Below are 14,053 nucleotides of genomic sequence, written 5' to 3' on the forward strand. Positions count from 1 at the left end.
TGGGAAGTATAAAGATGCTTTTTAACCCTAAAATTCTGTGACTGTCTATAAAACTTCCTGGATGTATGACCCAAGACTGCTTTAAAACAAGAGTTCTTTTAGAGCTTTCAGTTTGAAATTTTTGTGTAGGACCTGTTCAAATATTTCAGGTGGTATAGAAGGAGATTGTTTTTAGCTAGAAGACTGACCAAGATATTTTAAAAGTCTGTGAATGCTCCTTAATTAAGCAGTGAGATTCACAGTTTCACCACTTGGTGGTGCCCAGAATGTTTAAAAGCTTCTTATATACTATTGAACCTCATCTGCTAAGCTCTCAAAGAATTCTGTTTAAGAGTTACATTTTATTTCAAATGACCCTCCGTTAAAGGAAATGTATATTTTCTTAATAGAAAAAATGGACCGTGTATAATAGATCATCTTAAGAACCAATTTTTATTTTTGTTTTTTAATTTCAGATTTTATTTTTAAAATATACACTAACCTTTTCAGATTATTCATCTTGAATATCAAGATTTGGAATTTGGTTGCTTTAATAATAGAATCTTAATTCATCCTTATGTTGATTAGGAAACAATTTTTCATGTGGCCAGGAGGCTATGATTTTATTTTTAAGTTTAAGAAATATGCATAAATATCACACTCTTCCTATATTTTCAGAAGCATATGTTCTGAAGTTTAGTGGGTATGGTTATTTTTTAATAATGTCCTTAAGCAGTAGTATAATTTATATACATAATTACTCTACTTGCCTTTCCCTTTGATACTGCTCATAATTTCCTAATCTGTTTAATTTTTTACTAGTATGAAGATTTCTTAGATGCTCGATTTAAAACTATGAAGAAAGATTCCTTCAATTCATCTCGTCCAATATCATCATCTGTTCAATCTTCAGAACAGATTGAAGAAATGTTTGATTTTCTTTCCTATTTTAAGGTATTGCTATGCACAATAATACCTGGAATAGGTTTCAAATAATTAAAATGTGAACAAGGTGCATGGTTTAAACTATTTTAAAGATTAAATGAGTATTATTTTTAGGTATCATGTTAAAATTTAAGATGCTTGCTTCTATTTAAACCTTGGTCTTAACTTTCTCTGGATTATTTTTTTTCTGTCTCTCATTTAAGTTCTCTGACTAGTATTCTCAGCAGTTAACTAGATCTTCTAGCAATATATTTTTTAAAGTTGCTTCACTCTTTAGATCTGATGGTAGTGTGTGTCCAGGGAGGATTTTCAGCAAGCCCTTGGCTCTATTATTCAGGATTGAGGTATATTCCAAAGTTAGAATTTCCAGAACAAGTAAGCAAACAGTATTTTCAGAATTGAAGATTAGGAGATTCCAAGGTGACTGTGGAGTAGGTGGAAGCTACGCTCGGCTCCTCCTGGCACCAAACCAGATTTGCAGCTAAATTGTAGAGCAATCAACTTGAATAACCAACGGAAGGAGAGCTGGACAGGAGTATTATGACCATGGATTTACAGAAGAAGCCACACAGAGACTGGTACAAAGGACGGAGATGCGGAGAGGGCCGGCCCCTGCACCCACGTGCAGTGGCTAAGGGGCTGGAGGGTTATCTCAGTCACAAAAGTCCCCCCCTGAGGAATGTGAGGTCTCATCCTCAGGCCCGGCTCCCCAACCTAAAGCATCTCATCTGGGAAGAGGAATTTGCAGACAAAACCCTACCTCCCGTGCCTTCCACATACAACAATATGGCGATTACCAGAGAGGAAAGGGGTGGGGGGAGGGAGGGAGGGAGGACAAAGCGGGGTAAATGGCAGTGGAAAGAGACGTGAATTTGTGTGGTATGTGCACGATGCAGTATGCAGATGATGTGTTATAGAATTGCACACTTGAAAACTATATGGTTTTATTAACCAGTGTCACCCCAATAAATTAAATAATTTAAAAAAAAGAATCAAAGATTAGATTGCAGGATCAGACATGCAGACTCCAGATTTGGAGGTGAAGCCAGGACAGAGAACCGGAAACCTGATCAGGATCATCATGGGTCAGAAGGACACAGTTGTCAGTGCCACTCACATTTGTGTTGGGAAGGAGGGGCGAATGTTCCTTCTCTCCCTCCTTACTCTGGGAATTAGATTAGTTGATTAATAAGTTAATTGAGTTCCTGTGTTAGAGAAGAAAATACACAAAATAAGTGAGATACAGTCCATGTTTTTAATGGGAATGTGTCAGTAGAGAGGAAAAGTAGGTATTGCAGGATAGAAAGGGAAATGCTGGAAAAGAATGAATACTTAAATTCATAGAACGCGTAACACCATAGAGAGCAATAGGTATTAAATTCAGTTCATGTGTATATGGTAATTTTAATGACTTAACATTGATAGATTTTTATCAGAATTAAAATTCATTTAAAATCATTTGAGTGCTTACTGTGTATTAGGCATTGTTTAGTCATTGGAGTTGAATTTTTCAGTTTTCCCCTCAACTAATATACAGCCTAGAAGAAGAAATAAGTATATATCTATAGCAGATGCAGGAAGTGATACGAATTGCTTTCGAAGATAGATAAATATGATTTCTATTTCAAATCAGGAAAGGCTTCACCAAGGAGGCGGTTATTTTTAAGACTGGGAATAATGTGCACCAGTGAATAAAGTGTGACCTTAATAGGCGCATGCCTAATTCTGAGTAGTAGTGAATACTTACTATGTTATGCATTCATTAGCTCCAAACATATTGAAAGTGAGTCTGCAGGAAGAGATCTTGGTTACTTCAGCAACATGACAATACTAAAATTGGAAATTAATGTACTCCCTACCAGAGAGACTTTTGGGAGCTCTTCTAATTTATTGTCCCCAGCAGCGTGCCCATGAATTGAACTGGTGCTTTAAACATTGAGGATAAGAGTGGGGATGCCACAGAAAATTTGTCATGTTTTTCTATTAAAAATATATTTACAGCTCTGGTTGGTGTGGCTCAGTGGATTGAGTGCTGGCCTGTGAACCAAAGGGTTGCCGGTTTGATTCCCAGTCAGGGCACATGCCTGGGTTGTGGGCCAGGCCCCCAGTTGGGGGCACATAAGAGGCAACCCTACATTGATGTTTCTCTCCCTCTCTTTCTCCCTCCCTTCCTCTCGCTCTAAAAATAAACAAAATCTTTAAAAATACATCTATTTACAGTCACTTAGCTTTTTAACATTAACAGTAAAACATCAAGTAACTGATAGACCACACAAAATATCTCACAGTAGAATTAGTACACATGGGAATCTGCTTCATGAATTCTTTTGAAATCCTTTAAAATAATTTTTTAAGACACTTTGAACATAGACCACAGGTGGTTATATGGAATTGAATAAGAGTATATTATAACTAGATTCTATATATGAAAGTATATGGTTAGATTGATTACATTTTGATTTTTAGATTCTCAATTTTATAAATCTATTGTATACTATTATTTCTCTTATTTTTTTTTTGAATAGGGAGCATCTCTCTTGTTGATGCTGAAAACTTTTCTTAATGAAGATGTATTTCAACGTGCTCTTGTTTTTTACCTGCATAATCATAGTTATACATCCATTCAAAGTGATGATCTGTGGGATAGTTTTAATGAGGTAAGTGACCTGAATATTTTACTTAGCTCTTAAAATAAGAAGAAAGGAGTTCTATTTATGTTTTTATCAAGTATGTAAATAAGCTGTGGTACCAAAGATAGTTATTTAAGAAAGACAAGGATGAAGCTTAGGATATAAATATTTATAAATAGAGCACAGAATTTAAAAAATCAAGAAATGGAAGTACTAGTCTTAATTGTTGAAGAATTGTGTGTGGCCTTGTGTAACCATTTTTATTCTTTAATTTCTATTTCTACTTTGTAGAAAAGTTGTCTTTTCCAAATTAGCACACATTACTATATTTTCATTCTTCTCAAAAATCTTTTTTTATTCTTATGACTTTGCAATTTTTCTCCCTCTCATTCATGAATTTTTTTCTGTACTCTGCCCTACAAATCCTCCTGTCTTTCGGAGCCATGTCTCTAGAGTAGACGCTACATCCCCCGCTGGCTGCCCTTGGCGGCCTACTGCCCTTCCTTCGCTCTTTGGATTTTGTTGCATCTGCAAATATTCCAATAAGCAGTGTAATTAGGTACATGTTATGCTTCATAGCAGTGCATGAACCAAACCTGTGTTGTGCATGTATGCTAACTACATATTCTTATAAATATTTGAGGTTGTTTACCCTAATCTGGATAAAGTTCTAGATAAAGTTCTTAATGCTTAGAAGATCACAGACATATTTGAAAATTTGATGGAAGTTCTGGACATATTCCCCAGAAACATCACATAATGTAAAACATCTCACTGTTTCAAAGTCTTATGGACCCTGTTTAAGAACCTTTCTCTGGATGTTTTTCATATACTGTTTCTGCTTCCTTGCCTTATTGGAACCTGATATTTCCTAGCTGTTAACCCTTTGCCCAGAATGTAAATAAGCTGTGGTACCTTCCCTACTCTCTTGAGTTCTCTTTCAGAAGAATTAGCCCTTATTGCCTAAGAGTTGTTTCCAAATCATTGTTTTTCTTGTCATATAGTAGTATTTCAGTGAAAAGCCACACTATTTACTTTATACTTGTCATATTATCTCCTGACATGTAGAATGTATTTCTGCCTTCCTCACTCACTTTAACTTTTGTATCATAGTGTTTTCCTGTCCCAACCTAGTCCCTAACATCATCCTCAGGTTTTTTAGCATCCACATCAAATGATGCATTCTCCTCTTAATTTCAGTTCTGCTTAAAGACCCAAAAGTGCCCTTCTTTGGAGTGAGCTTGTTTTCTTCACAACCCCTGTCCAGAAATAAATAGATCTAAGCCATGAGAAATGTTATATTAATATCACAATGTATTCGGGAAGATTTGCTCCATCCTTTTCTACTTTAAATAAATAGGAGTATGATGATTGAGGTTAGGCCTACCATAGTGAAGTGATACTATCAAACACTTGAAATACTTGATAATTTTAGTTACTTGAAATTCAAATCCATATGTAACCTAGAAAAATAATTTGAATCATAAGTTTAATTCACCTTTTTTAAAGAGATAGTTCTTCAAAAATTGCTTCTTCATCGATACCAGATGTTTCAGGGACAGGGGGCTTTAGAGGATCCATGAACCTCTGTTGCTGGATTTTTGTAGATAAGTTTATGTAATTATCTGGGAAAGAAGGTCTGGACCATCTAAATAGCTTACCACTCCTCTCTAGAGAGACTTAAAGTCAAGGCAGCTGACCTGTTTGTATTTCACTCTTTTGCTACTGCTGCCTGTTTCCTGGCATTTCCATAGTATTCTTTAAAAGAAGAACTTTAACATTATGAAAGCAGAGGGTCTGGAGAAGAGAGAAATCTAGACTCAGCTGATTCACAGGAATAAGTTGCAGTGCTTCTGACTCTGGACTCTCTCTTATTATTCATACCCTCCCTGCTAGTATTGTGACCTGAAAGTGCTTATTCCTCCTTAGGGATGTTAGTGAACACTCAGTTGATAATGTCTGCTGGTTTTTCACCATAGTGCCTCCCTCTCTTTAGTTATCACTTAGTATTCTTCAGGTTACTGACCTAGCAGTTGCTCATTTACCTAGCTTATAAATATAAATTCAACTAAGCATTCCAGCTTCTTTTTTATATTAACATTAAATGTAGCCTTCATAAAATGTGGTAGGGAAAGAAGGAAAGATATATACGGTAATAAACTGTTTACCTTCAAGCAAAAATAAATTTATTCTTTTATTTATAGGTCACAAACAAAACCCTAGATGTAAAGAAAATGATGAAAACCTGGACCCTGCAGAAAGGATTCCCTTTAGTGACTGTTCAAAGGAAAGGAAAGGAACTTCTTGTACAACAAGAACAATTCTTTTCAAATGTGAAGCCTGAAATTCAACCCTCAGATGCAAGGTGCATGCCTGTTTCTCTCCCTGCTGCCTCTTTTGTACCCTCAAGTTAAAGTATTTTTAAATGTTTTATAATCATAGGTTCTTATAAAACCTCTAACAAGATTATCACTTTCTGGAAATACCTTGAAAATTTTCACCCTCCTGCCCACTCCCCCCACCCCCCAAAAAAACAAAAGAAAATAATAAGTTGTATGTAAATGACTGAAATATTGGAAAGCATAATAATCTTTCAATATTTTCTTTTTATAGCCACCTGTGGCATATTCCACTATCCTTTGTCGCCGAGGGGAGAAATCATTCTAAATATCAATTGGTATCATATCTGGACAAGAAATCAGGTTTGACTTAACACTTTTCTGATAAGAAATTGGAAAGAACATATTTTTAAAACATCTGACCAAGCAGCAGAAATGAGCTTACACCTTTCGGTGTATACCCTCTGTGAGCTGGTTTTATGAAATCACCTATACGTGCTGTGATTAAAGTGAGATTGAGTCTATGTATCATGCATAAAATTGGTCTTTCATAGCCATGTGGCATAAGGTATAAAAAGTCTCACTGAAAGTGCCAGCACTCCTGAGAGAAAATAACAAATGCTGTATTTTTGTACCAAGATAAATATTTTATGTTATACAGTAAGAAGTAGAGCAGTTTCTTAAAGTATGCTCTGCTGTCTGCTTTCTAGTGGTGGGCGGGGGCAGTGGCATTTTAACAAGGACCCTAGATAATTCTTATATGTAATAAAGGTTGATTCATGACCTAGGTTTACAGTAAATAATGACTACAAAATGTCATGCAGACGTAGGATGCATTTTTGCTAATGAACAAAATGAGGCAAGAAACTATGATTGCAAGGATGGGGATAGTAAAACTAGCTTATCCACAACGAGTCTATAAAAGCAATTGAAATGTAGTTTCTGACCATCTGTTAAATACCTCTGTGAATACCATACCATTTATCCTCTTAATTTACATCCTGAAAGAACATAAGGCTTCTGGGTTCTGCAGGAACTATTAATGATACTCTACATTTATGGAAAAGGAAACTTTCTTGTTTGAATTTTGATATGGTATTCAATCCTGTAGTTTTGAGAGCACAGTGTAGCTTAGTGGTTAAGAGAATGAACTTTGGGGCCAGATCGCCTGGTTCAGTTGTAAGATTTTAGGTGAGTTATGTGACCTCTCTGAGCCTCATTCCCTCAGCTCTGGAATGGAGATAGTAGCTATAGTTACTTTATAGTGTCATGATGAGCACTGAGTTCATTTCTATAAAACATATAGAACAACACCTGGCATGTGTTGTGTCCTAGATAAATATTTAACCCTATATAAGGGTTAGCTACTGTTATTGATGTCATTATTGAAAAAAATACTTTAAATATCATATATCCACTTTACAGAGAATCTAGAAAACAAGAGCAAATCTTATCACCCTATCATAACCACTCTCATGATTATTTCTTTCTGGCCATTTCAAAGTATTTTTTCCTTAGACAATGTCATTGTGTACATGTGATTTTTGTATCTTTTTTAAAATCACATATGTAGTAATTGACTTAATATTTCCTTATTATTGAACACTTGATTCACCATTTGTCTCTATGGGACAAAAAAAGCCTTAATAAAAATTCAGGCTCTTAAATTTTTTTTTGTTTTGTTATTTTTTCATAAGAATGCTTCTCAAAATGAAGACTGTTACCTTTTGTGATTTAATATATATTTCTAAGTTGTCCTTCTGTTGTGTGATAACAATTTATAATGCCATTTGAAATATATGAGCATACCAGTTGTATTGCAGTTTAAACTAGAATGCAGTGTTACAAGAACAATCTCATCATTTAAAAACCCTGATGCTGGGTTAACCTAGCATAGCTAGAAATGCAGCCTTCTTTAATGAAAACAAAACTGCATACTTTACATGGGCCCTGGAAGGATAGTATCTGACCTAAGAGAAAATAAATAATGTCATCTCCCTGCTTGAAAGGAACCAATGAGGATATTTTGCAAACCTCCTGATAGTTTATAAGTTTTTGGTGGTATTAGAAGTAATTGGATAATAAGCCCCAGCTGGTGTGGCTCAGCGGCTTGAGTGCCAGCCTGTGAACCAGTGTCACCAGTTTGATTCCCAGTCAGAGCACATGCCTGGGTTGTGGGGGGTGCACGAGAGGCAACCACACACTGATGTTTCTCCCTCTCTTTCTCCCTTCCTTCCCCTCTCTCTAGACATAAAAAATAAAATAAAATATAAAATCTTTAAAAAAAAGTATTATGCTAGAAGTAATTAGATAATAAGATACCTGCTTTTATTAGTCCTTTACTTTTTAGCTCAGTTTACATGTGAGCTTTTTAAACTCCTTCAGATTCACAGCCCAATGCCTTGCTCCTATTTTCCTAGTAAAACCTTTTCTTTTTAAGCCCTTACCCTAGTACCCTGTGTTTCCACTGCTCAAAAATTGAGCAACTCAAACATGGCTTTCCTCCTCCTGTCTCTGGCTGGCTTTTGCTTATGCTGTTTTCTTTCCTGGGAGAACACTGTTGCGCCCCTCCCCACACTCCCTTGATTTATTCCTACTCATTCTTCAGATCTCACATCACCCATTGCTTGCTCCAGGGAGCCTTCCCTCACCCCATGGCACGTTAGATACCCTACTTGTGTGCTTTAATAACATTCTCTGCTTCTCTACTTGTAGTATACTTTAAGTACTGTTTCACATAGATTAAGCCCCACATTAGATGTGTCCCCTATTGAAGACAGACATTACAGCTATATGAATCACTTTTGCAACCTTAGCACCACGTAGGCACAAGAACAGTTATTGAATAAATAAATTTATCTATAATGAAGTGACTCAATTTCAAATTTCATTGTAAAAAGTTCCAAGAAAAGAGCATTCAAAGCCTGATGAAATGACATCTTCTGTTTCCTTTCATTTCAGAATATTCGTAGTTAAGGAGAATATACACAATGCACTATAATATAATGGGTTTAATTCCGAGCTGGAACTGAGCCACTCTATGATGAAAGTGGTGACTGTTAGTTCCTCTCCTCAGCTGTGTTACCTCCCTGGCTGCTGCCGCCCTTTTCACTGCTGGCAGTCCGGGTTTTGAGAATCCGCGCTGAAAATGTTTTGTCCTCACAAACAGTGATGGGCCCTAGGGTCCACTGGCTCTTCTTGGTTCCTGGCGCTCCAGTGAGAATCACTCTTACTTTAATTTTTTCTCTTCTCAAAAGAAATGCAGCAGAGGCGGTGGCTACAGATGCTTATTTTATGTCATATGACTTTAGTACAAGGTGTTATCTTGGTAGTTTGTTTAATTATAGTATATTTCCATGTGTTCTAGGGTTGCTGGGTTAGTCCATTAGTTCAATCCAATATAGGAGTTACATTTGGTTAATATCTTTGTCACTTTTCCCCACATACATGAATTTTGAACAAGTAATAGTTGTTGTGCAGAGGAAGGGCTGAAAGGGGCCATTTTTTTCAAGCTACATGTTGAGGAAGTTACACTTACAAAAGCATCTCCCTCTCCCTTTTCTTCCTTTCTCGCTCCTCAGTCTCTGTGTCAATCCACATTGTACTCAGACCTAAGCTCTTTAATTATAGAAATTTTTTATATTGACTCTAAAGTGAAACATTCGTGTTTCTGGAAGAATATGACTGTGCCAGAAATATTTCCCTGAAACTGAAAGACATGTCATTGGAGTGAAAGGCAACTGGAAGAAAGAAGGAGGAAGATTGTAGTATTAAGATATTTATCATGTGCCATTCTCTGCTCTTGCCTTTTTACCCCCTAATAACATAAAGGGGGAAGAGCGGGGTATTGCAGAAAGGAATGCTTTTGAACAGCAGTGGGTGCAGTTCAACTGTATGCCTCATGCTAGTCCTCTGAAGCAAACTATCCAGGAAATTTTTAACTTTGTAGTAAAAACATGATTCTTGTTTCTCTGCTTTAATGTTTCTTTATAAAACAGTAGTTGATTTTCATAACTCACTGACAAATGGCTTTATAAAATCAATATTAGATTACTTCATCTGGGCTTCTGCCATTTAAGATTGGAGTTACTCTTTTTTACTACTCAATGGATTGTGAAAATTGAACTGTTAATCTGTTAATGATTATGATAAATTAAAAACATATGAGGGCAGCCTCATCCACATTTGAGCTGCAAGGATGTAGTGACCTCCCTTGTGAGCAGAGTCATTATTTTTTGATACCTGTGGTTTTAAGGATCTCTCTTCTGGATCGTTCAGAAGACCTGAAAGAGACCAATATGTTGACTCTTTAAACGATAACTCTCCTCTCCATGCTGTTGGCTGTACTGCTTTATATTTCTGTCATCGAGATGACAGTAATAATTTCAAGTACATTCCCAGCTGCATTTCTCCTTTCTACCATCTGGACTTGGCTAGGTTCACGACACGGCAAGTTGCTTGCTTATCAGCCAAGATATGCTGTATTTCAATATTTTCTTGCATCCATCCAGTTGGGAAATGGCCATACTTATTATTGCTTGCCTTCTTTTATGGGAAAGGGAGATTTGGAGCTTTTCAGTCCTTCCCAAGGTCCTCTCTTGGGAAAATATCTGTAGGGAATTGTGTTTGGTGACTTGGAGAGGGTTGATCTTTTTGCATTAGCTAATGATAAAGTTAATATTTCATTAGTCATTGGTTCGTTAAAAAGGTCTCCAACTTAAGAAGAAAAATAAAGTACCTAGGAATAAATTTAACCAAAGAGGTGAAAGACCTGTATGCAGAAAACTATACAACATCGAAGAAAGAAATTAAGGAAGACACAAATAAATGGAAGCATATACCATGCTCATGGATTGGAAGAATTAATATCATCAAAATGTCCATACTACCCAAAGCAATTTATAGATTCAACGCAATCTCTATTAAGATACCAATGACATACTTCACAGAAATAGAACAGACATTTCAAAAATTTATATGGAACCATAAACGACTCCGAATAGCCGCAGCAATTTTGAGAAAGAAAAACAAAGTAGGAGGGATCACAATACCGGACATTAAACTATACTACAAAGCCACTATACGCAAAACAATGTGGTACTGGCGCAAGAACAGACCCATAGACCAGTGGAACAGAATAGAAAGCCCAGAAATAAGCCCAGGTCTTTATGGGCAACTAATATTTGACAAAGGGGGCAGAAGCATAAAATGGAGCAATAATAGCCTCTTCAACAAATGGTGCTGGGAGAGCTGGACGGCTACATGCAAAAAATTGAAATCGGATAATCAGCTGACACCATACACAAAAATAAACTCAAGATGGATAAAAGACTTAAATATAAGTCGCAACACCATCAAAGTCCTAGAGGAGAACATTGGCAGGAAACTCTCAGATATCCCACACGGCAATTTTTTCACCAATATGTCTCCTAAAGCGAGGGACATAAAGGAAAGAATAAACAGGTGGGACCTCATCAAAATAAGAAGCTTCTGCACGGCTAAAGAAAACATCAGCAAAATGAAAAGGGAGCCAACCCTTTGGGAAAATATATTCGCTAATGATACATCAGATAGAGGCTTGATCTCCAAGATATAAAAAGAACTCACTCGACTCCAAGATGACCAATGATCCAATCAAAAAATGGGCAAAGGATCTGGGCAGATGCTTTTCCAAGGAGAAGACACAGAGGGCCCAGAGACATTTGAAAGGATGCTCAGCATCACTAGCCATCAGAGAAATGCAAATCAAAACCACCATGAGGTACCACCTCACACCGGTCAGAATGGCCATCATAAACAGATCACCAAACAACAGGTGCTGGCGAGGCTGTGGAGAAAAGGGAACACTAGTACCCTGTTGGTGGGAATGCAGACTGGTGCAGCCACTGTGGAAAGCAGTGTGGAATTTCCTCAAAAAGCTGAAAATGGAACTGCCTTTTGATCCAGTGATTCCCCTGCTAGGACTATACCCTAAGAATACCAAAACGCCAATACGAGAGAACCTATGCACCCCAATGCTCATAGCAGCACAATTTACAATAGCCAAGTGTTGGAAGCAACCTAAATGCCCATCAGTAGATGATTGGATCAAAAAATTATGGTACATTTACACAATGGAATACTATGCAGCAGAAAGAAAAAAAGAACTACTAAACTTCGCGACAGCATGGATGGAACTGGAGAGCATTATGCTAAGCGAAATAAGCCAGGGGGCGAAAGGCAAATACTATATGATCTCACCTATAAGTGGAACCTAACCAACAATACAAAGATGCAAGGAAAATAAGACCCGCAACACTGAAAGGAAAAGAAACCAACAGAGACAGGAGGGAAGGAGGGGGGGCAGGGGAAAAGGAAGGGAAGGGGAAAGTCAAGGAACATATAGCAAGGACTCATGGACAAAACCAAAGGGGAAGAGTTGAGGGAGGGAGGGAGGGGGCAAGGGAAAGTGGTGGGGGGTAGGCAGAGACAAATGTATTTGAAAAAATAAATTAATTAATTAAACAAACAAAAAAGGGTCTCCACCTTAGAGCAGATACTGTTGCCATCGCAATTATTCCTTAGAACTACATTCTGCTCTGGAAAAAGGAATAGACCACATTAATTTTACTGATTTTCCCCCCCACCTATTGCTATATCAGCAATAAAACAAATAGTAGGGAATATTTATTTTTATTTTTTAAATGTAATCTTTATTGTATTTTTTCCATTACCATTTAGTCCCCTATACCCCTTCCCCCCAGCAGTCACCACCTTGTGGTCCATGTCCATGAGTCCTTTTTCCTTTTTGTTTGATCCTCCCCACTAGATGTCATTCTGCTTTCCACCTGAGTCTCTCTCCATTTTCCTTTAGTATAGAATTTTTAAATGAAAAAGAATCTTATATGCCGTGTTAAGACACGATCAGACTGTCTTTTCCGTTTAAATATCTTTTGCAGTTTCAGTAAAATTAAAGTAAATAAGGCATTAAAGAATCTGGTAAATTTTAATAATTCATGCTTTTGAAGTTGATAGACCCTAAGACTTCAGATACTCAAGGGTTTAAATGTGTTTCTAAAGTATATGTGCAAAATCTTTCATATAGAATTATTATGATAGTAAAAATTTTAAAACATTCTAAATGTTTCCAAATAGGAGATTGGTTAAACCGTGGTTGGTCTTGACATAGAATATTATGAAGATACATGAACACTGCATGTGAAGACAATGAAAAATGGCAAGGGGTGGCGTCCGATAGGTGAAAAAGCAATATAAAAATACATGCTTATATGTAGATCTGTTGTACGGAATATTACATCAATTACCAGTAAATTGTGTATAAGAAGAATCTTGGCAGGAAATATACCCCACAGTGCTATTAGTCTCTGAGTTTAGATTATTTTTCTTATCTCTCTATTCCTCTTTCTTTATAATTTTTAAAACTAGTATTCTTTATTTTAAAGCGGGGAAGAAAACTTACATCACATACATTTACAAACCTTATTTAGATACTTTGAAACCATTTACCATGACATGATTATTTTGTTTATTCATCCATTAATTATCCAAGTGTTTTTTGGGTACTAGGAACATTGTTCCAGGCACTGGGAGAGTAGCAGTGAAAAAAATAGTTCATGAAGCAGATGTTCTAATATTAGTAAATCTTAAGATGCTTAGGAGCATACCCTTAACTGTTATATTAAATTCATGTCCTTGTTGCCAAATTTAAAGGACATTTCTTGATGAGTAATTTTAAGGATTTAAAACTTACTACATATATTTTGCAGTCAGCTTTTGTAGTAATATGTCCTTGTAGTCATATTTTGTACCTCCTTATTAAGTTAAAATTAATTGAAATTATTCCATATAAATTTCTAACAATTCTCTCAGCATTTATATATGTAATGGTAGGGGGCCCAAAAGTACATAACACTTTTCTTTTAACTCAATTATTTTTTATTTGCACCCAATGAGACATTAACCCTTCCCTAATGCTTAGTTTGCTAGCTTTGAATTATGTAACTTTTCTAAATGGCTTTATTTGTTTTTCCTTTGCTAACATAGAGACACAGGCTGAGATGGAACACACTTTATGTAGTTCTCTCACCTGATCTTCCGTGCCAACCACCCCTGTACACGTTGTCCCTTTGTCCCCGCTTCTCTTCCCTAGCCGCAATGAAC

The 14,053-nt window shown here is 36.5% G+C and overlaps 1 protein-coding gene across 3 annotated transcripts in view; it reads left to right on the plus strand.

Annotated features, from left to right (window-relative positions):
• Positions 1-14,053, plus strand: part of LNPEP (leucyl and cystinyl aminopeptidase) — a 91,478-nt gene that overhangs the window by 61,871 nt on the left and 15,554 nt on the right. For all 3 annotated transcript variants that reach the window (XM_054578629.1, XM_054578630.1, XM_054578628.1), the window contains 4 exons: positions 802-933; positions 3,450-3,581; positions 5,759-5,919; positions 6,168-6,256. In XM_054578629.1, the coding sequence (XP_054434604.1) occupies positions 802-933; positions 3,450-3,581; positions 5,759-5,919; positions 6,168-6,256 (514 nt within the window). The remainder of the gene's footprint in view (positions 1-801; positions 934-3,449; positions 3,582-5,758; positions 5,920-6,167; positions 6,257-14,053) is intronic.

Source organism: Pteronotus mesoamericanus, unplaced genomic scaffold, assembly GCF_021234165.1.
Source record: "Pteronotus mesoamericanus isolate MK-2021 breed Mesoamerican mustached bat unplaced genomic scaffold, CSHL_Meso_final contig_50, whole genome shotgun sequence".
NCBI classification, from domain to species: domain Eukaryota; kingdom Metazoa; phylum Chordata; class Mammalia; order Chiroptera; family Mormoopidae; genus Pteronotus; species Pteronotus mesoamericanus.